This window comes from Emydura macquarii, unplaced genomic scaffold (assembly GCF_026122565.2).
Source record: "Emydura macquarii macquarii isolate MOO-44397 ecotype Brisbane River unplaced genomic scaffold, CSIRO-AGI_Emac_v2 contig_1119, whole genome shotgun sequence".
Classification (NCBI taxonomy): Eukaryota; Metazoa; Chordata; order Testudines; family Chelidae; genus Emydura; species Emydura macquarii.
This window is the reverse complement of record NW_027131256.1, coordinates 7,968,404-7,990,403: the sequence shown is the minus strand read 5'-3', so window position 1 is coordinate 7,990,403 and position 22,000 is coordinate 7,968,404. Positions and strand designations below refer to the sequence as shown.

The following is a 22,000-nucleotide window of genomic DNA, read 5'->3' as shown; positions in this document are numbered from 1 at the left end:
TATTGCCTTTGTGTTCTGCGACTTCATTCAAGTGACCTGAAGCTTGACTTGTAGAGTACAATTCCAATATTCTGTTTTGCTAAGAAAATTGAGTTCATTGACTGTCATGCCTTGCCAGACACCTGAAAACTGAGGATGCCAAATTTCTGCTTGCTTTGCTCACACAATTAGTTCCATTGACTTGGCGAAGTAGGATGTTAACAGGATTCCTCACTATAAATAAAGTCAACTGGATTTGGCCTGATATGAGTTTAATTTTATGGCATTTTCCTTTGAATAATGAAAGATATTCCCCTAATCTTGATTTCTGAATTAAAGACAGATGGGTTTGCATAAAAAAAAAAAAAATAGGTTGGTCCTATTGGACTGTAATGAGTGAGTAAACTTTTCTTGATCTTTGCGTACAGATTATGCCTGTGCCCTCCAGAAGGATATTCTGCTGCAAGGACGCCTGTACCTCTCTGAAAACTGGCTCTGTTTCCACAGCAACATCTTCCGATGGGAGACCACGGCAAGTTATTTTGTGTATTTGATTATTGGTTTGCTTAAAAGAAATCCCTAGCCCCTTTTGTTTTTTTGGGATCATACCTGAAGCTTTCAGGTTGAGGGATCTTTATTGGTGATAGTAATTATGGAGGGTGTCCCTTTGGTACTGGTATTGCAAAAGGAAGTCTGCAGTCATGACTGGAGTTACAAATCTCTGTTCCACAGTAAAATCAAAGAGCAGCCTGGAAGTCATTGGTACACTAAGATCAACCTGTTCAGAATTGTCTGTATCCCTATATTGGACAACTTGATCTGATGTAATTTTTTGCAGATTTTCCCCCTACATATACTTGAGATGCCCTTTTACTTGCCTTCAAAATTTGAACTTTTTAATCTTCTGCCCAAAAAAGATTCTTCCTGAAGACACTTTGCCATATGTCCTTTCATGAGAGGCTGGGTCTATTACAGAATGTGTACTCAGATGGATTCCCATGCCCCTATATCTGTTCTCATCTGGTTTGCTTTGGCATTCCCTGTGTCGTGTACCTGCAGTTTGGTTTAGCTGATGATGTGGACTTGCAATCACAAACATTTAATTCACCGTAAAATGGGATGTAAATGTACCCTGCACTAGCCTGCCATGGATTAAGTCTCCATGTGGATCCCACTGATGCGAATTAACAGTTTGTTAGAGTGCTTTGATCTGGTCCTCTTTGAAATAGGACTGTCTTGGATCTACATCAGAACTGCTGCAGAATACAAATTCCCTGCAGGAGAAATATTTTCCATAGAAGATCTTAGATAAAGTTTCTGAAAATATGGTCAGTATCTTTCCAGAGGTCTGAAGAAAGCTGGATGTTTACATGGTGCTGACTCCTTATTTTCAGCTCCTAACAGGCATTAAAAAGCTGATAAAATTATATGACTTTTCCTTGCAAGCAATTGCTGTAGTTGCCACAGGGATGTTATGCAGTTGTGAATGGACAAGGAAAGGTGGTCTGCCCAATTGCCTGTCGGAGGCGATGGAAGTGTCAACAATCTCTGAATTAAAATGTTGTCTACACTATGAAAAACTCTGTGATCTCTTGGATTAGACAGTACCAGTGCTTTCTGAAGCATGCAAGAGAGGTGATAAATAGCCTGTTTACAGACAAAATATAGAAAAACTATAGAAATGTTTTATTCAAAATTTATGATCTAGAAAGACTGTATATACCAAGAAGTCAAATCATCTGGAGTGTTTCTCCATTGACCTCAATGCTGGAGTTACACCACGGATGGATGTGACATAAAGTGTTTAAAAAGAAATGCCAAAGACCATGTTGGAATATTTCTATTTGGATCTTCAACCTTGTGTGTATAAGCTCTATGCAAAGAATGGCTTCCAGCTGAAGTGAGCGTGCCATAACTCCTACAGATTGACAAGAGGGAAGCTCCTTTTTGGATCACCTCGGGGGAGCTGCTTATTAACATTCTGGGTAGTTGCAGTTCAAGTGTCAGCTATACTAATGGGTGGAGCACGCACTGGCACCGGCACCCCCCACCTCAACTGGGAGCAATGTTTGGACACCACTTGGCAAATGTACCTGCATGCACATCTGTCAGGCTGTTAGCAGCCATTAGATATTATAGCAAAAGGTGGGAGTAAAGATGTCTTTGACAATTCTGTCTGTTCTTTGCTTCTCCAGCGTACCAGCCTGGGTTGGCATTCAGATTTGTGAGGCCCACCTTGGTGTCAGGATAGGGTTCATATCACGAAGCCTCTAGTCCTGCTGTGGGAGTGGTAAGGGGGGCTGGGAGTTGGCTGCTCACTATTCAGTCCTGTTATGCTGGAGGAGGACATTAGGCTGGGCAGGGCAGGGCTGTGAATTACAAAGCTTTGGTATGCATGTGCTTAAGGATGGCCCGGGTGGCAGTGTCCTCCACCCGACATCTCCTCTGCTTTATTCAAGTAGCTTGAGTTAGTCTGATGTTGAGTTCCTCTTGCATGTCTTGTGCTCTGTGGATTTCTGAGATTTAATTACTTTTCTCTGTATGTTTTTATATCTATTCCTGTTCAGATTTCTATTGCCTTGAAGGATATAACCTTCATGACAAAGGAGAAGACTGCTCGGCTCATCCCAAATGCCATACAGATTGCAACAGAAAGGGAGAAGGTGAAAAGCTAGCATTTCCTTTTTCATAACGACAATTCCTGGGGCAGAGCATTTGTTGATTCCTGTTGGCAAAGGCAACTTTCCCAATTGCATATTTAAACTGCAGTTATGGTCAGAGAAGTGATTGTGTTTGTTTAAAAAAAAAAATCTTACAGGGAGCAGATGTGTGGAGTGTCATAGTCAGATCTGATAATTTGGTGACTAAAGCAAGTGCTTACTACTCTTCACTTGGGTTAGCACTGCAGTGTCAGCACAGTTCTCGGAGAGGATGTCAAAGTCTATTCTGTATCATTAACAGAATTGTCAGCTCAGCTTCAGTTTTATTATCTTTATTATTAGTGATGATGACTGGGCCAGAAAGAACCCAGTGTGTCTCCGAGATTCCGAGCGGAGTTTGTAGGGCTAGTATTTATTTATTCCTTTATTTACTTTATTCCTTTATTTATTTATTCCTTCCTCCTGCCTGCTGTATTCTGCACTAGCTGTAGCTTCTGGGTGAATTTCAAAGGAATTCCAAAGAGCAAATTGCAATAGGTTAGCCTACCCGATCTGGATTGGGATGGGAGTTGGCCCATCATTAGCTTTTCAGTAACCTTCCCCCAGAAATAACTGTTAGGCTGAAAGTAGGGTGGTAGTTGACTAGTGTGATGTCTGTTGATGTTTTTGAGAAAGAGTCCAATCAACTGCTTATTCAAATATAGCTGACACTGAAGAAAGACCTTTGCAGTTCCTCCCCATAATGGGTCCCATGTGTCTTCCTAGCTTTTACCTGCTGCGAAGGACATGACTCTATCCCTGTGCTTAAGAGGTTACAAACTCTAAAAAATGGAATGAGTAACAGGCATGGCAAAACACAAGAGAGCAGATTAAGTAAAGGATGATGTGCCAGGCTTTGGTGAGGAGATCTACAAGAAAAAATCATGGGAATAGTGGTTGTGAAGGAAGAGGGTGAGGGTACTGATAAGTGGTGACTGTTGCAATCATAGAGGGACGCATAAAGGTGTGAGTGGGAGAAAAAGGCTAAGGGAGCAGATAAATGACAGAGGGCATTTTCTATATTGGAGTAAGTGCTTGCAAGTAGATGCCACAAAAAGCAACAAAAATGTTTTATATCATGTATGGACAGTGGAAAGCTAGCCCTTTGTACAGGCTTCAGTAGTGAGGGTCATCAACAGCTGCATGTTGCACTGACTGCCTAGTTGTAGGTATTAATCCATTTCCCTGGAGCCATGATTTTGAGGCTAGGTATCTTGTTTTTGAATCAGAAGAGACCATGCCATGGGCATCCTTTTCTTCTGGAAACCTGTATAAATTCACATAGGAATTCAATAAAGCAAACTATCATCTTATCTTCCATGCAGTTTTTCTTCACATCCTTCAGTGCTAGAGACAGAAGCTACCTCAGTATCTTTCGCTTATGGCAGAATGCCCTGCTGGACAAGGTAAGGGTTTTTTTTTGTATGTGTGTGTGTTTTTTTTAACGTAGTTGATCAACACTATTAAAAAAAAAATTAAAGGATCACTTTTTCTAGTGAGCACTGGACCTGCACTGAAGGCTGTTATTTCAGAAGCAGGGGTTTTGTTTCTTAATGAAGTATTCCAATCAAGAGTCAAAGTGAGGGTGGGGGGAGTGTTGGTACTCTCCCAAGCTCCACCCACTTCAGATTCCAGAATGAGACTCCAGTGAAAAAAGATCTGCATAATATGATGATTCTTCTCTTCCTTAATTTACATTTAAAATGTTGCAAATATCTGCATAGTTAACAACTCCTTTGGGATGACCGAACAGCTGACACTTCTTTTGGAGCTATTGTTTCAGGCTATCAGTAAACTCAGGCAGATTGATTTATATTTGGTTCACATTTTTAAGGTCATCTTTGTGACTGTAAGGGCTAGAGACTTTTTTTTTTTTTAAATGAATTATCTTAGATTCTGGAAAACAAATTGGCATCATCTGAAGAAAAGTAAACTAGTTGAATCCTCTGCCAACCAGTTAAGTATGACCCCTGAACTCAATATAAACACAACAAAGATGAAGGCTGAACCATGTACGGGTATCTTTTGGCAACTTCCGCTAGTTAGCTCAAGTCATGCGGCAACTTGTGTACACTTATCCTGATGCTTCTTCCTGAAAATGCAGTGAGTCAATGCAAATAATGTGCTTCTGTGGATCTCTTTCCCGTAACTCACAATTTTCATTGTTTTACTATTTCAAAACTGAGGCAGCTAAGCACCAAGATACACAAATACAACTTTGGACTAGAATGTCCCCTAGAGACTTAAAGCTGCTGCACTGTTTACATACAGACCCTGCACATAAGCTTAACTAACTTAGAGTTAAGGTGGCTCAAATGTGTTTCTTTTAAACACAAACACTAAAATTCAAGGAAAACGCCATTTAAGGTAACATTTAACATCCAGATCAGCCACAAATCACATCCATTACAAACCAAAGACACTGTCACACTCAGAAATCCATGGCAAACTCTTTTTTTTCAGTTCCAGCATCCAGTAGAGACAACTACAGTGTATCCATCCAATTCCTCACTATCTCCTAGTCTAATGCACACCCTTCGCTCCAACCTCACTTCTTGTACACATTTTCTTGTAGATGATACCACTACAGGAATGGGTCTGGACATTGTATCTTAACCCAGTTCATCATGGATAAAAATTGATGTTCATAATAATAAAGGGAGGCAGGGGCATGTGCAGGAATTTAAATTTCACTGCTTTTGGAGGGGCATGTTCTGTGCCCCCACCACAGCCCCAGGACCAAAGGAGCTGTCACCTCCTGCCATAAGCCTGGGGCCGGAGGAGTTCTGTGGCCCCCCTTTTCCGCCCCTCCCCTCCTCTTCCTTCCCCCCGTTATTGAGAGGGCCGGTGTCCCTGCTTGCCCCTCCTTGTGCACACCCCAGAAGGGAGAAAAATAATGTTCACTTTTGCATGGTGGCTGGGGAACTGAATGAGGGGGAAGCCAACGGCATTAGAAAGCTGTCATGGCAACATTTTAAAAACTATTTCTGTCATTAATCAAAAAGGGAGCATTTTGAAAATGTCCTCAACAAGTTAGTAAATATTTTTAAACTTGTATGCAGTCTTAACTGTAGAGTTACTATTGACCTATCTGTAATAGAATAAATTGCACAAACACTGAAATGTGTAAAAGTTCATCATCACATGGCTTCACATTCTATAGTCCCTCAGTGTCATAAGTGTCCATTCGCAGTTTGCTGAGGGAGAATCAGCAAAGCCAAATCTAATCAGGCATGTCATGAAAACGCTGAGCGAACACAGCAAAAGTGCTCCTAGTTTCTAACAGAACAAGTATAACTCCGAATCAGGCTTCAGTTTCAAGCCCTGCAAGTTTTCGTCCTTAGCAGTTTTGGATTTATTTTCCTCTCTGAATTTTGGTTTAGTCAACTAGCTATTTGGAGCTTTGCTGGGTATAGAATTGCTCCTGTCTGCAGTTACATTGCCGTTACATGTTCGCTCTGAAGTATTTGTACTGCAGTATCCTGAACTGCATGCAAGACCAAGCGCTAGTGTTGGATTGTAACATGTGACCTCCTGGTCTGGAAGGAAGAACTATATTGTTTGATGAGTTCCAGAGGGGTAGCCGTGTCAGTCTGTTTTTAGCAAAACAGCGAGAGTCCTGTGGCGCTTTAAAGACCAACAATACATTTACTAAAGATCAAAATAACATTTATTTAGTCTGTCTTTAAGGTGCCACAGGACTCTTGCTATATTGTTTGAGCCATTCTTAAACATATATTGTGTGTGTTTGGTTTTCATATGTGGCAGTGTGAGAGAGCCATGAGCAAATTGCATTGTGTTCTCTTGACCATTTCACCTGTACTTTGCCCACTAGCTCAGCTATATCTGAGATAACATCTAATGTTTCTGAGCTGCATCAAGCAGGCATTAAAAAACCCCAAACCACCTGTTCCCAAAATAACTTTCTCACTCTCAAAACTGTATTATCCTGAAGCATAGGGCAGGCAGGATTTGCTGTTGGACCAGTGACAGCTTTAGCATCCATTCTCAACTATCAGAGTTAGAGACAGAAGAGTTGAGAATCTCTTCTTTCCAATGGTGTCAGATGTCTGTTTCTAGTGTTAGTAGATTTTGCAATATCAGCCTTTTAATATTGCAATGTTATGAAAATAAAAACTTTATGGTGACTTTTTATAGTTATAATTTTTCTCTCCTTCACAATGTACAGTTGGATTCATACGAAAGCAGTCTGATTTGGGAGATAGAGAGATATGAAAAACAGTATGATTAATCTTTTAAACTCTCACCTTTGCAAATTGGTCATCCAGTAAATTATGTCATAAAATAAATGATGATGTGCTGTGATGTATAAAGATTTTATTAGCAGCAGAACTGGTGTCATCCCAGCTTTGAAATCTGTGGATGAAAAATCCTGTATAGGATCAAAATCTATACATAAAATGGAAGGCAGTATTGTTACTATTTAAAGCACAAAACCTTGCATGTTGTTAAACTGTAATAGATGAGTTACATAATTCAGCACTGAAAAAGGTAAAGGTAACAAGTACATCAAGAACACTTGCTCTTCCAGTGTGGTTGGGCGTACTGACATGTCCTGCTTTTCCATTTAAAACGCGGGCTGTGGCGCATGCATGTGTACTGACAGCAGTGAAAAGGTTAAGGCAGAAGCCCGTGATAAGGGAGCTGTGCTAGCAATGCAGGAATGTCATTAAAAAGAAGGTTCTCTCCTTGCAGTAAACAGGGACTTAACCTGGAGCTGTTAGTGACAAAAGCTTGCAGCTTCTGAAGCCCCTCCCTTGACAGGCAGTGTGTTAGATTCAAGGCATTCTGTAATGTCTTTGTGTCTTCAGACATTTACAATACTGCATGAATGGGCATTGTAAACCTCAAAATGAGTTTAAATCAGTCTGCCTCCAGCTGTCTCTTGCTGTAATGGAACTTGAAGTGTAGCTTATTGCATCTGGAGGGAAACTCAGACTGTGTCTTTAACAAGCCCTGCTTACCTGCACTTTGTTAGTGGGTGCGGCCTAAGAACCGGTTGGGAGTCTAGCACAACTTCCAGTTCTACAGGCAGACCAGCTCACCCACTTGTGAACAGCTCTGATACTGCCAAGCAGGAAGTTACAGAGAAACAGGTTTGAAAGAGCAGCACAGTCCATCCTCGAGGAGGCAAAGATTGTCTTAATAAACAACGATGTAAGCAGCCTGATTACCCCAGGAGTTTTGCCACTGTGTGGTGAAGTTTTCGTGGTGACAGCTCAACGTCCTTTGGGTCTTGATTAGAGCCAAACTGGCATGGATTGGGAATTGTTCTGAGTTTTTGGACTTGCTTGTTAGCCATGCGGGCCATTGGGTTCATCTGCTTCACAGAAAACTCAGCCCTTTGGGGTGAAATGACAGCCTTCTGAATGCAGGAGAGTTCTACAGCCCCAGAAGCACACGTGTTGCTGTCTTTTATTTCTCTGTGATGACGTGATCAGTTTCCTGAGCATCAATGAAGTTGGCTAAGTAGGTGAGGCGTTTGAGAATTGAAAATGTAAGGTTCTCACCACTTTCTGTTGAAAATGATACAGAGGTTTACCACAGAACAAATGTGGTTAAAGAGCATGCTTTCATAATAAGAAATCCGCCAGTAGTCTTAATCAATCAATAGTTGTTGGAGCTGAACATTTTAAATATAACTTCCAAATACATTCTGCATTTGTAGAAGTTTTAAGGTATAATAATACAAGAAAAGTCAAGTGTGTGCGTGTGTGCATTTCCATATATTTGTGCTTGTATGTTACCTTTTTTGTATCTTTAAATTGCTGTCACTATAACATAACCCTGCAATTTGTGTGATCAGGATAGTGGTGTCTTTATTTAAAATGTCTTTAATTAACAGATATTTAATGTGATCTTTTTTCATGTAAATTGTAAGTTATACTTATGTTACTGTTACTTCAATCATGATGCTTGATTCCCTTGATCTATATGGATCAAGACTGAAACAGTTTCCAGCTTTTTTAGAGATTATTAATGACACTCTTCTTTCACATCCATAAACTCCTTGTGCCTTCTTTCCCACTTTTTCTGTAAGTTCTTTTCAGCAAGTAAAAGGGCCTTTGAGACCAGTTGTTTACTTTGTGGCTATGGGCTTAAGTGTCGGGATCATTTCTCTTTCTTACCCCTCCTGAGAATACCTGGGAGCACCTGAATTGGCCAAAGTGTGAATTTTATTGGTGGATGGGGAAACCTGGCATAATTTCTTATCAATGAAAGGAAACACTTAGCACTGGACTTCTATAAAGGAGGTATCGGAGCATGTTTCTAAAATCCTCCTCACCCTTCCTGAGAGTAATAGCCTTCTGTATTCATAAGAATTACCATACCATCTCATATCAGTGGTCTGTCTAGTCCAGTATCTTGTCTCTGACACAAGGAATTGGAGTACACAGACACACTCAGGAAAATTAATCTGAGTTAATTGAAGGTGTGAAGCAGAAGTAGATTAATTCAATTGTATTAAACCCCTGTGTGGACACTTTTTTCAGAATTAGTGACCTTCATTGAGTTCAGTTTAAGTCACTTTGGAAGTAGTATTTATTTGTATTCCACTGTCACCTAGAGGCTCTCATCAGGCTCAGAGCACCTATTCTGCTAGGTGCTATACAAATATATGGAAAGCGAGAGTTCCTGCTCTGAAGAGCTCATGATCAAATACAGTGTGATTTGTTATCAGTAGTCTGCACAAGTATTACTTTGTCTATGACTGATTATCAGCACTGAGTTATGTGACTCAGTAACCAGAGATGCTGGATGCTACCAGAAACAAATAGTACAGAGAATCCACAGTAAGTGTGCTTTGAGGAGCTATTTGAAAGAGGAGGGACATGTTTTATTGCAAAGGGACAGGGAAGCCTGGGGGGGCAATATAATAGGAAGGCACAGGGATGAGTGGGAGTAAGGACTGGCTAGAGAGAGACTTGGTATTTATGGGCAGACACACATGAAACTGTTTTCTCCCACCTTTTTGTTCATGCCGATCACCCCTCTGTGCCCAGAAGCATTTTAAGGATTTGGAGATTTTCAAATCACTCCTCCTCCAAACAAGCTTTTTGCAGTGCACCCTCAAACCCATTACTAGAAACAAATACCAGTATTCTTATTTAGTACAGACACGGTGTGCCGATCCATTGGATCCGCTACCCTAACCTGTGCTAATAATCCTTCATCAGGTGACACTTGTATGATTTAGTTGTTGACAATCTGTATTCGATTAGACTGCAAACCCTTTGATAAAGGGACTGTCTCCCACGCTGTGTTTGTACAGTGCTTCTAGGGCCTAGATCGTAATCTGGACTTGTAGGCGCTACCTGAATACGAACAGTGAATAGTAGTTTCTAGAACGTAAGCAAATCAGGGAAGGCAATTTTGTCTGCTTTCCGTTGTCTCGTGTGTGTGTGTGTGTGAGTGAGTGAGTGAGAGAAAATATGAATTTAAAAGGGATAATTGTCCAAATAAGCTGTATGATTTGTGTACTGTGGTGAATTCTAGTGCTTCATAGTCATAGATTGTTTACTCCTTACATCTCCCCTGTGAGGTTGATAAGGATGATCATCCTCATTTTGCAGATGAGGAAATTGAGGCATGGAGAGAAGTGACTTGACAGAGGCCACCGTCCCCAGGTAGTCTGTTTCGAGCCGAGATTTGAATGCAGCAGCCCCTTGTGCTCAGTCGCTCCACCTCTCAAACTGCTAAACTGTTTCCTTGTGAGCAGAGGTCACACTGGCCATTCTGCAAAGAAGCCAGCTGAGCTGCAGGCAATTTGGCTGGGAGGGAGTTTGTGATGCCCCACTGCCATCAGTGGTCGCCTGAATGATTCGGCTGTCCACATCAGCTAAAGGATCTGGAGACTATATTTAAAAAAAAAGAAGTCAAGGGACTGTGACTATATAGTTCTCACAGGCCCCAAAGGCCAGCGCTGGGCAGCTGTGTAGGGGCATGGGAGTAACCTGTGATATTAAGGGAAAATCAGTCAAGTTTTCCACCCTATTGGTCAGTTTATATTATGTTACCAAATATGTCTTGGCTAGATGCTTACCTATTTAAAAATGGAAGCTGAGAATCTTCTTTATATTTTTAGGGCAGGCTACCCACTGCAGTGGGATGTCAAATAGGCTCTGTTTGTTAGGCAAGAAGCTTTCTTAGAAAATAACGCGTGGATCCAGATTTATCCAGGGTCAAATAATGTATGTTTATGAACAGGTAGAAGAGGTAGCTCTTCACTGCCGCTCTTGACCAACAATGTGCTTTCTCTTTTCAGAGACTGACCAAACAGGAGTTCTGGCAACTGGTACAACAGAGCTATGGCTCTGAGCTGGGCTTGAACAGTGAGGAGATGGAGAGCTTTTACTCCTCCTCTGAAGACAACGGACAGTCTAAGTGAGAAGATACTGTGCATACTTCTCTTTTATGGAGATAGTACATTGTTTTCATGACTGTGTCTTAAAATCCTCCTCCAAAATTGCCTCCATTCCTGGCACTAAGCTTTACCCCTTTTTAGCAGTCTTAGCAGAGGGGCTAAAGTACTGACAAGCATAAAGACTTGGTCACCTTCGCTCTATATTGTAGGTAGAGCAAAACTGAGACCCCCTAGTGTGGAGAAGTGTGAGAGAGCTTGTGCTTCCTTTGCTTTTCCTGATTCTGTTCACGTAAAGGAACCGAGGAATTATATATTTCAGAGTTTTAAAAAATCCCATATCTGTATTACTAACAACGCTTTCAATCGGGGATTCTCAATCTGTCCCATGCTAGAATCTAGTTAAGCCCCTCATCCTAGTAAGCAATATGGATAGGGCTGAGTGATTATGACCCTCTGCCACCTTCTCATGGACCCCAGGTTGAGACATCTCTTAGATTATTAGAATTCAGACATTTAAAACTGTTGCTTTATTTTTCACCACTTTACAGTTTCTTTACTTTTTTGGGGCCAATTAAAATAGATTTATCAAGGTCCCTTGCTGGTTCTGATACAGTTCTGTTGACTCCTTCAAATGACTTTGAGCTAATTGTTAACTTTGAGCTTTACTCTTTAACAACGTGGTTTTAATTTTGTATGTGCACTTAGATGGGCACATCTTATAAAACTGAACAGAAATTAACAAATGCATTAGCATTAGTAATGTTATGTTTTGAATATAAACCCTGAGGAAATGTGCATATTCAAAAACAGCCCCATCTGTTTTTTAATGTTGCATAATATAATCTATAAAATATTTTGACATAGGATGCTACAGGGATGGGTCTAAAAATCCCTCCGATTTTAATAATTATTAAAAAGACACAAACTTTTCAATTTGGGGTCTAAGCTACTTTTCTCTCCTTACCATCTACACCATTAACTTTCTCCCCTTGGCTCATCATAGCCTTGGTTTGTTACCCTTTCAGGCACATTGCTAAGCCAGAGTTTTCTCACAAACACTTGGGGATGGGGTAGTTTGATGGGTTAATGAGATGGATGTGGCAAGACTGAGCTGGGAGTCTTACATGGCAATTTAATTAGTGGCTAGAATATTTGTAGTGCATGTTTTTAAATTCAGTAAATCTCCAAAAGTATGAGTTTGGTGCCATAAACGCTAAGAAATTAAACGAACTTCCCTTTTATCTTCTCTTTGTTTTGGACAGATCCAGCATTTGTGATGATTCTGGAGACAGGGATGAAAAAACAATCAGTGAAATTCAAGAGCCCATCATTTCGATAGTAGAGGTGGAGCTGCCCCATGGAAACACAGTGACAGGAGTAAGTATTTAGACAGCCTCTCTTGATGAACTTAAATACAAAAGTGTAGACCATACACTCTGAAGAGGGGGGGGGAGGGGATTACTCCTTCTTCTAGATGTGAAGATGAGAAAAGTTTACAAGATTTTAGCATCTGGAGGTGAATGGGTCAAGTTTAGTTATTCATCTTTCAGTGTTTTAAGACTTTTGCCCTGCTGGTTGCTAGCATTCATATAAATAGATTGATTGTTGTTCTGATAGCTTTTGAATTTCTTTTATTTAAAGAATATGTTGTTGTTGTTGTTGGCAGTGTGATCAAGTGGATAGAGAACTGGGTCGGGAGTGGGGAGCTCCTGGGGTTCCATTCCCTGTTCTGTTATTGACTCACCATGTAACTGTAGACAAGTCACTGCAACTTTTTGTGCCTAAGTTTCTCCATCTATACAAGGAGGATAATTTTATTTATCCATCTTTATAGAGCACTTTAAGATCTACAAATTAAAAGTGCTCCATAAAGCCTCTTGTTATCTTTTTCATTGCTAATGTTCAGACCCACTTTCTTGATATTTTTGTTCCAGACTAGACTCTCACACTTCCCTGTTGTTCTAGATGTAAGAGTTTGATAAAGGAACTAAACTGAGAGGGAGGAAGGGACTATTGGGGGAGCAGACTGACCCTTCATTCCTAGAGATTGGAGTATGGGGAATAAGTTAGACTTACCTAGGCTTTAAGTGAGACAAGGTATATATAGGCTTTGTAGTTTTAGCCCTTTTCTCAAAATGCTGTGCTCCTATGGATAAATAATGCTTTTTTTTTTTGGAAGAAGCTGTTCTGAGTCACCGTATTGTACTGGTTATGCACTGCACTGTACTGGTCACAGCTCCCAAAGGAAAGTCTGTTACACTGCTAGACCCATTTGGGCCGGCTGAGGAATAATGTATGGTAAACGGATGCTGTAGCTTGGGGACCTGGTTCGTGAGTGAGAGAATGGTCAGATTCCATCCTGAGAGGAGTGGAGGCGCAGGACTTGTCATTTGAAAGGGTGTGCTCAAGGGAGACCTAAGAGGGGGGGAAAAGGTACCGCTAATCCTGTAACCATGGAAGTGCCTTTGAAAATCTCACCCAGTAACGCCATTTTGATTGATATAGTCTCCAATCCTATCCACAGGCTTAATTTGTTGACATATGTTTCTTAGCATCCATGCTCATTGACGTTTGAGAGAGATGAATCTGGGATCTTTTATTATTGTATAACTTATAAAATGTCTTTCAGTTACATTTAAGTATGCATTTTGTATGGTATTTACTAGAGTAGGTGAGTGACAGAATGCAGCTATTCCAGGATTACAGAAAGACTAGAGAATTACTGTAGTTATTAAAGTTTAGTTATACCATAAGATGTCTGACTAAATCCATGAAAACTCATTATGTAGTTTAGAGGTGACCTGCAAAAGGGGGAAAACTGACTTGTTTCGTTTTTGCTGCTTTTTGATGTATAAAGGTGGACTGAATCTCTTTCCAAAAGAAAATGGAAAAAAATTAAGGACTGCAGGATTCTTGTTGTTGTTTCACATTAGAAATTCAGCTCTTGTCTGCTCCTGAAGAATCTATGGAGAACTAGTAGGGTTATGACATCATAGGAACTAATGTGATACTATGCATGTGGTGTGTATTTTAGATCTCAAAAACACAAGACACTTGACCATCATGGTAGTTTTCATAGATGTTAAGAACAGAAGGATCCACTATGATTATCACATCTGACCTCCAGCATAACACAGGCTGAATAATTTTTCCCTGTTACACCTGTTCTGAGCCCAGTAACTTGAGGGAGGAGAAGAAATATTTCATGCCTTATTTATTATCCCTAAAGAAGAAAAACAAGGGAACAAGCACAGTGTCATCCCCCCCCACACACACACCCTTTGAAGGCCATCTTTAATGCTGTTTAAATACAGTAAATATTTACTATGATGTGCTGTTGAATGTAATGTTCCCATTATTCCAAGAGGTATTTCCAGTTACATTAATACATTTATTCAATGGATGTCTTCTGAATCCTACATGCATCCTGCAGACATTTCACAATGATATGAGTTTATTCAATAATAAATATTTCTGTAACCGTAAGGAAATAGGCCATCAGCATACAGCATGGCTGCTCCTTGATCCTGACAGCGAGAATGCTCCAGAAAGTGTAGCTTGCTTCTAGTAAGTCCCTGGGCAAAAGAGTCAAGGAAGAAGGAAGAGTGTTGCAACTTCATAACCATTTATGACACATCCTACTTGATTTTTTTTTCTTTTCTTTTTGGCCAATGTCAGACTACTGCAAACAGGACTTGCCAAGGTCTTGAACAGCAATCTCTGCATTCAAGTCTGTCTTCAGTTTTACTATGATTAACCTTTACATTTTGATTTGCTGACAGTTGAAATAATGTAATCTCAAGAACATTTCAAGGACTTTTGTATCCCACAGTTAGTGTTTTAGGTACTGCTTGGAAAAACTAGGAATTTGTTTTCATTAATTCTCTCATTTTTTTAAAAGAAAGTTTGCAGCCTTTGTGTGCACCATCAGTCATGGTTTTCTTTTAAAGTACAGTGCATCTAACAGCATACACCAATCTGTTGCCTAGTTTTCCCTGCCACCAGAAATTGGTGCAAAGCCATCAAGACACATGATGCTGTTCTCCTTGACAAAAACTGCATGCACAGATCCCCATTCTTGGAGTCTACTAGGCACTGCTGGAATAGGCAAGTCTTAGGAGGAATTTTGCCAAGCGTGGTGCCAAGTCTGGGGTTTCAAAGAGATGTATGACATCTCCTCCCTCAGTGTATATTTTCAGCTTCTGTGGGAATCATGGAACCACTAGACTTTGTATGTTCCTGCTATTGCTTTTTGATTTTAATAGCAGTTTAATTTTTTTTTAAAAGTTAATATTTCTCTTTAGCTCTTGTCTTTGATGTGTTATGGCTGAAAATTACAAGAAATCTGGGTTTAAAAGGTATATGTCATGCATACATAAAAAAAAAATCTCTGATGGGCCAGTATGTCTTGGGATGGCTTTTCTCCTCGGAAGTATCCTGCTTAACCCACTGCCTTGATACCAACTTCTCTGCCATCTTTGTAGTAAAAGTGTTCGTGCCCTGGCCCATAGCACCGGTACAGAGTGGTTTGAACTCCCCCATCTGCTTCAAATCCATGGTCTTTGTCAAAATGCCACTGGAATAAGAATTCCTTTGATCTGTGTCAGGTGTTGAAAGATGTATGGGACCTTTGTCTGCTGTTCTGTACAAAAAGTGCTTGCTAGAGATGGCTGCTTCATCATTCTCCTCACCCAGATGGGAGAACCTTGGCGCTGAAATACTGACCCACTGAATTATACTTTCCCCTTCCCACTGTCTTCCTCCTTTCTTTGCACTACAGTGTGTAGCCTAGTTGCATCAGATTCAATACCGTTGTCTGATCAATTTGCTTCTTGATTTATTTTGGCATTTGAAATATCTTGCCTCTTTATATTGGAGTCACAAATTCAGTGCTGGCTTCTATGTCCTTCAGCCATCCACTCTGTGCTGTGAATCTCTCAATCACCCAAGCTATGTAGGGTCAGGGCTTCATTTTGATAATATACTTCCAAGGAACCCTCCAGGGCTACAGAAAGTCGTGGTGATTATTCAAGTAGATGGAGCTCTCCCTTTTGAATCAGCACCGAATTAGTCTTCCAACATGCTAGTAGGGTAGATGCATTAAAATCATTTAGGAAGAGAGCTTAATCACATTATGCTCCACACAGCAGAGCTACAGAATTTAGGGCCATGTACTACTCTTGATCCACAACCAATGTCCCACTGGAGACAATAGGAAGTTTGCGCAGAGACTGGGAATAGAATATGGCTCTTATGTAGGAACTAAATCTTTAGGAGGACCATTATTTCTGCCCTTTATTTGGCTGTGTTGCTTGCAGTTACTAGATTTGCATGCCCAGTCTCAATAAATGTGTGCAAATTAGAATGATAGAATCAGAGAAATGTAGGGCTGGAAGGGACCTCAGGAGGTCATCTGGCTTAGCCCCTTGCACTGAGGCAGGACCAAGTTATATCTGCCATCCCTGACAAGTATTTGCCTAACCTGTTCTTAAACCTCCAATGACGGGGATTCCACAGCCTTCCTTGGAAGCCTATTCCAGAGCTTAACTATCCTTATAGTTAAAAGTTTTCCCTAATGTCTAACCTAAATCTCTCTCGCTGCAAATTAAGCCCGTTACTACTTGTTCAACCTTCAGTGGACAGAGAGAACAATTGATCACAGTTCTATTTATAACAGCCCTTACCATATTTGAATATTTCTGTCAGGTTCCCCCTCAGCTGTCTTTTCTCAAAACTTAACATGGCAGTTTTTTTAACCTTTCCCCATAGATCAGGGAGGCTGGATCCAGAGAAAGCGTTTCACAGTCCAGTGTTAAGGGCAGTACTAGCCCCAGGTAAGTGGTAAATAGGATTTGGACAGCTAGCTTGTTTACACTTGTCAATTGTGACTTTTTTTGTTTTGAACTAAGGTTGCATATAAAGTGTTTATGAAGGTTATTACAGTCAATTATACCATTTGCTGATGGCTATTCCCATAGGGGTCTGCACAGGAGGAATCCCAAAATGAGAAACCGGACAAGAGGAGCCCACTGTTGCCTTCAGAAAGGAAACTGGGAAAGCAAGAGAGAAGCAGGCTCCCAGGACAGTCCCTGGATCTGATCGAGAATGAAAATCTTCTGGAGAAGAGCAGTGCCTCAGATAGCAATGAAGAAGGTAAACAGCTGCTCATTTAGAAATCAAACTGTGCAGCCATAAAGTGAACTGTGGTGTGGATCTCAAAGTACTCTACCATCCCTCTGGAAGCAACTGAATATCAGAGCTGGTTGAACATTTCCTGACAAAACGGGTTTTCATCAGAAAATAAGGTTTTGTCAAAAAGTGATATCTTTTTGCAGAAATTTGTTTTGCAAAATGTTTTTTAAATGAAAAATTTTGGGGGGGAAAAAACCCACACAATTTTGTAATTTTTAAAATCTAAAGTTTTGAAATTGTGGGGATTTTCCCACTTTCTGACTGTTTTCCAGCTTTCCCCAGTTGGGAAACAATAAGACAATACGTGGGAGGGAAAGCATTCCCCCATGTTTTTGAAACTTCGTCAATGAGCACATTTTCACAAGAGGATTTTTCTTTAATTTTCAGAGAAAAGTGCCTGTTTTCTATCTAATTTTAATAAATATCCCAATTGTACAGATGGGGCCTGGTGGGGAAACTGAATCAGAGAGAAGGAAGAGATTTGCTCAAGGTCATACAATATATCTGTGACAGTGTCAGGAATATAACCCAGATCACCTGAATCCTAGTCCATTATTTTTATTATTAGACCATGTTTTCTCTTGAAGACTTTTCATCTTCAAAGCACATAACAAATATTTAAGAAACAGATGAGAACACTGAGGAATGAAACTTTACAAAATGACTTGGCTTTCTGTTTCAGAATAACAAGTTAATGTTAAACTTCCCAAAAGAGCATGTGCAGCACTCTGAATTTACATTACACGTGTACAAATTTTATACGGTGCTATGTAATAGCATACCCCCTTTTCACTTTGTGTGCTGGATGAATAATTGACATGCATTCCTCCATCATAGATATATTGCTTATAGCAGTGGAAAGTTGCAGGCTCTGTCATTTTACAATCATTCTGTAGTTTTCCTGTTTGTCCTAGAGTCTGAGCTTTTTATAGGCTGTTTTTTTCCATTTTGAAGACACTTACCATGTAACCAATTGACTGACTCTTTGTCCTATTCACCCAGCTGGACAGAAAACATAGCCACCATTAAAAAAGCAGCAACAAAGATAGCCCCTATTTTAATGGTAACTTTAAAGACTAGTTGAGACTATTTCACGTCTAATGTTAAGCAAATAAAATCTGACAAACTCAAGTAGATTCAAAGCCTTCTGTTCAAGAAAGAAAAACTCCTATTCATGCTACTTTTCCTCCTGCTTTTCTAGGGTGAGCTCTTTGTTTATTCTTGAGAACAGGACTTTCTGGTCCCTCTGCATAAACTGGACAGAGATTAAGATTTATTCTATTCATACTTAGAATTTTTCCTCTTTTTCAGTCTGTCGTTTTCTAGCACTGTGTTTCCCAAACTTTTGAAAGCTGAACCCTCCTCAGAAAGTGCACAGTTGCATAGCGCTGCTCTCCCCCACCCCCCAAACACTATCATGTGACATTTTAGGCCTACCCATCTTGATTTAGATATCTTCTATGCCCTCTGGCTATTCCTTTGTGCCCACCCGTTTTGCCAGACTTGTGCTTCACACTTTGGGAAATGCTGTTCTGGCAGTTGCAGTGGGGAATGACCACATGTCTGTCCTCCAGCTGCTTCTGAATTTGACTTGTTACCACAGCATCAATTAAACCTGAAGCTGCCAGAGTTTTGCCTACACTGGGGATCCTATTGTTGCTTTAGTTTGTTCAGCTTTACCAGTGGTAGCACAGTGGAATATTTTTCTAAAATTCTCTACTGTTGGACAAGCTTTTAATAGTACACAGCTGTCTGGTGGCCTATGGGGTATGGACTTCTAATTGAAGTACCATAGTCCTATGTTCAGATCCTGCAGATGCCCAACAATGACACTCCCTTGTGACCAAAAAAAACCCGACCAACCTCAAAAAAGAAATTAATAAAATCTAATGAATCAAAAATGAAACCCCCAATCCCAATTGGTGTTTACCTCAGAAAGGGAAAATTGCCAGAGACTGCTTGACTCCAGGGACTTCACTTTTTGCTAGCTATTTTACATGGAAGGCACCCAGCTGCTACCATGATGGGCAGCAGGATAAAACCCGAAGATAGACAGTACACAGAAAATAGACTAGCCTGTCTTTTCAGTTACTTAGCTATATACGACACAGGGACAACTATAAGCGTCTTGAATTCTTTGCTTAAAATCGTAAGATATACACTGTATTAACTGTCCTTTTTGGATTTAATTTCCATTTTAAAAATGAGGATTGGGATGAAAGAGAAAATAGAACTATCTGTACACAAGTGTTTGCTTGAATGTATGATGTGAGAGCCAAACATTGAATGTCTGATTTTTCTCTCAGATAAGTGGGATCACACATTTCAAATTTGGGATGACTGAACTAACTGCAGTTGCATTTGTTTCGATGTGCATATTTCCAGGTACACAGGAGGAACAGGAGCTGTGTATTGTTTAAACTGTTAATAAAAGCATATTATATGTTTAGTATTCAAATGTCAAATGTTGATAACTTTGACGTTTTAAAAGCTATTTGAGCTACCTAAAAAAAATTTTTTTTAATTGAAATTTTTTTATTGGTGGAAAAACAAGGTTTTCCTCTCAATGTTGACTCAGAAATGACCCAAAACATTTTAAATGAATACCACTTTTGAGGTGAGATCAATCATGTGAATTATCAGCCCAACTATAACTAATGTAGCTGGTGTAATCCTAAAACATGGCTTGCCTGGAATACATGATTGTGCTCATTTATTCTGTCACACTCCTGTATACAAAGAGGTTTCCATGATTTGATTCCAGTTGTTTCTGGTTGTCAAGGGCTCTGTTCTATGTGCACAATGTGGGTGATATTTTTCCAGTGGAGTGGAAATCTGTTTGGTTCCTTATCTTTACACCAGCTGTTTCTGGTTGCCGATGTCTCTGTGTATACAGTGTGGGTGATATATTTTTTCCATTGGTGTGGAAAGCAATTTTTCATTCATTCGATATGCCCTGTTCTTGTCAATTTGGCTGCTTCAGAGTTCATTTGTCTGGCATGTTTTATTTTGGGTTGCTAGTGCTGTTAGCAGTTAATGGGATTTGAGCTGAGGCATTGTTTGAAGGGAGAGCAATTAGATTTTCACTACCTGTCTTCCCAATTGTCTAACATGTAGATGGTTGGTGGGGGGGGGGGGGGGGTCTTCCATTTTTTGATTTAATATTGTTCAGCAAACCTTATAGGACAGAAGAATAATGCAGTGGGTCTGATTCCGCATTGTCTAGCAGCATCGGTTGTCATTTACATTGGTGCAAAGTAGTGCAAATGCTACCAAGTCCAAGTGGTAGCATTTTACATTCACCTTGCACAGGTGTGGATGACCACATAAGGTGCAGGGCAACAGAGAATTAGGCATGCTGTCTCCAAGTTGAACCAGGACATTTGAGATGGTGGGTTTACTCTAGGTTTTGATAACTCTTTGTCATGTAATCTGTTGAGGGCAAAAGAATCACACAATTGCACTCCAAATACTCGCTTTACAGGCTTAAAAACAGAGGAGTTATGTTGTGGGGTATGTACACCCCATCAGGGAGGGTGTTGAATTGAGGGGGAAATGAATGAGAATGGGCTAGCCTCCCTAGTCGCCACAGCAGCCCTGGCTCCTAGGGCAGCATGGCCCGATGGCGAGCCAAATCGAACTACCCTCTTGCAGCAAGGCAGTGCCGGCTAGTGGCCAAAGTCAATAGGGCTATACCTCTGTGGCAGGGCAGCGTTGCCTAGCAGCCAGAGTCAATAGGACTACCCTCTCCAGCTGAGCAATGCGGCCTAGTGACTGGTGTGGGTGATGGCTGGGATAGGGGGACCCAGGCCCTCCCTACTCCACTGGGTCCCAACCCAAGGCCCTGTCTGTGGTGGAGGTATCCTCCACCAACTCAGCAGGGATCCTGCCAAAACACGCTGAGTTAGACCCCTGGTTCTGCAACTGGGTCACTGTTAAGTCCCCTGAGTTACTTCCTACCCCTTTCTCTACGGCTGGTGGTCTTGGAAATTCCATGGTCTCGCCTCTATTTGTGGCATCAGAAGTCTGGCGGTCAGTCAGCACTGCAACCCTGCTGGCCTGCACCAGCAGTCTCTCCGCAGGAACCTGCAATGCACCTCTGTTCCCTTCAGCAGTGGTCAGCCCAGACTGAACTGAGCTGCTCTCTTTTATATCCTGGTTCCAGCTGGAGCATGCCCAGCAAGGATGAGGGGGCGTGGCTTCCTCAGCCCACAGAGTATGATTAATCCCTGGTGAACCAGTGCAGGGTATGTACACCCCATCGCAAACTAGAACTGGGTTAGTCTATAGGCGGACCACAGGCCAAATCCCAAGCAACAGATGCTTTTCAAGAGACCCCAGAATCTTTTTATTTACTTATTATTACAATTATTGTTATTTTTTATTATTTTCTCTGGAGTCTGGACCTTGACTATACCTTGACAAAGAAGTTTGGAACTTGACAAAAAATAATTGACTATCCCTGAGCTAGAATGATTCATTAGGTTAGTAGAGTAATCTTTCACTTGGAGAATCTTTATTTCGAAGCCTTATGCAGGACACAAGAATGAGTGTCAATGTAGTGGACACATGTCTATGACAAACTATGACTACCTGGTCCTGCACAGGAGATGCCCAGGACTGGAAGAGCAGGGACTTCGACAAGTGAATATTGAGGAATATGGGCAAAGCTGCTTGGAGGATGCTTGCGCAGTGCCTGCTTCCACTGTGGCTAACTTCTGTCAGTTCAAATGGTACCTCATTT

The 22,000-nt window shown here is 40.8% G+C and overlaps 1 protein-coding gene across 1 annotated transcript in view; it reads left to right on the top strand.

Annotated features, from left to right (window-relative positions):
• GRAMD1C (GRAM domain containing 1C) overlaps window positions 1-22,000 on the top strand; it is a 69,410-nt gene that overhangs the window by 31,804 nt on the left and 15,606 nt on the right. Inside the window, exons 4-9 of the mRNA XM_067546075.1 lie at window positions 408-511; window positions 2,547-2,642; window positions 4,004-4,084; window positions 10,966-11,084; window positions 12,327-12,441; window positions 17,043-17,217. Of these exons, the coding sequence (XP_067402176.1) occupies window positions 408-511; window positions 2,547-2,642; window positions 4,004-4,084; window positions 10,966-11,084; window positions 12,327-12,441; window positions 17,043-17,217 (690 nt within the window). The remainder of the gene's footprint in view (window positions 1-407; window positions 512-2,546; window positions 2,643-4,003; window positions 4,085-10,965; window positions 11,085-12,326; window positions 12,442-17,042; window positions 17,218-22,000) is intronic.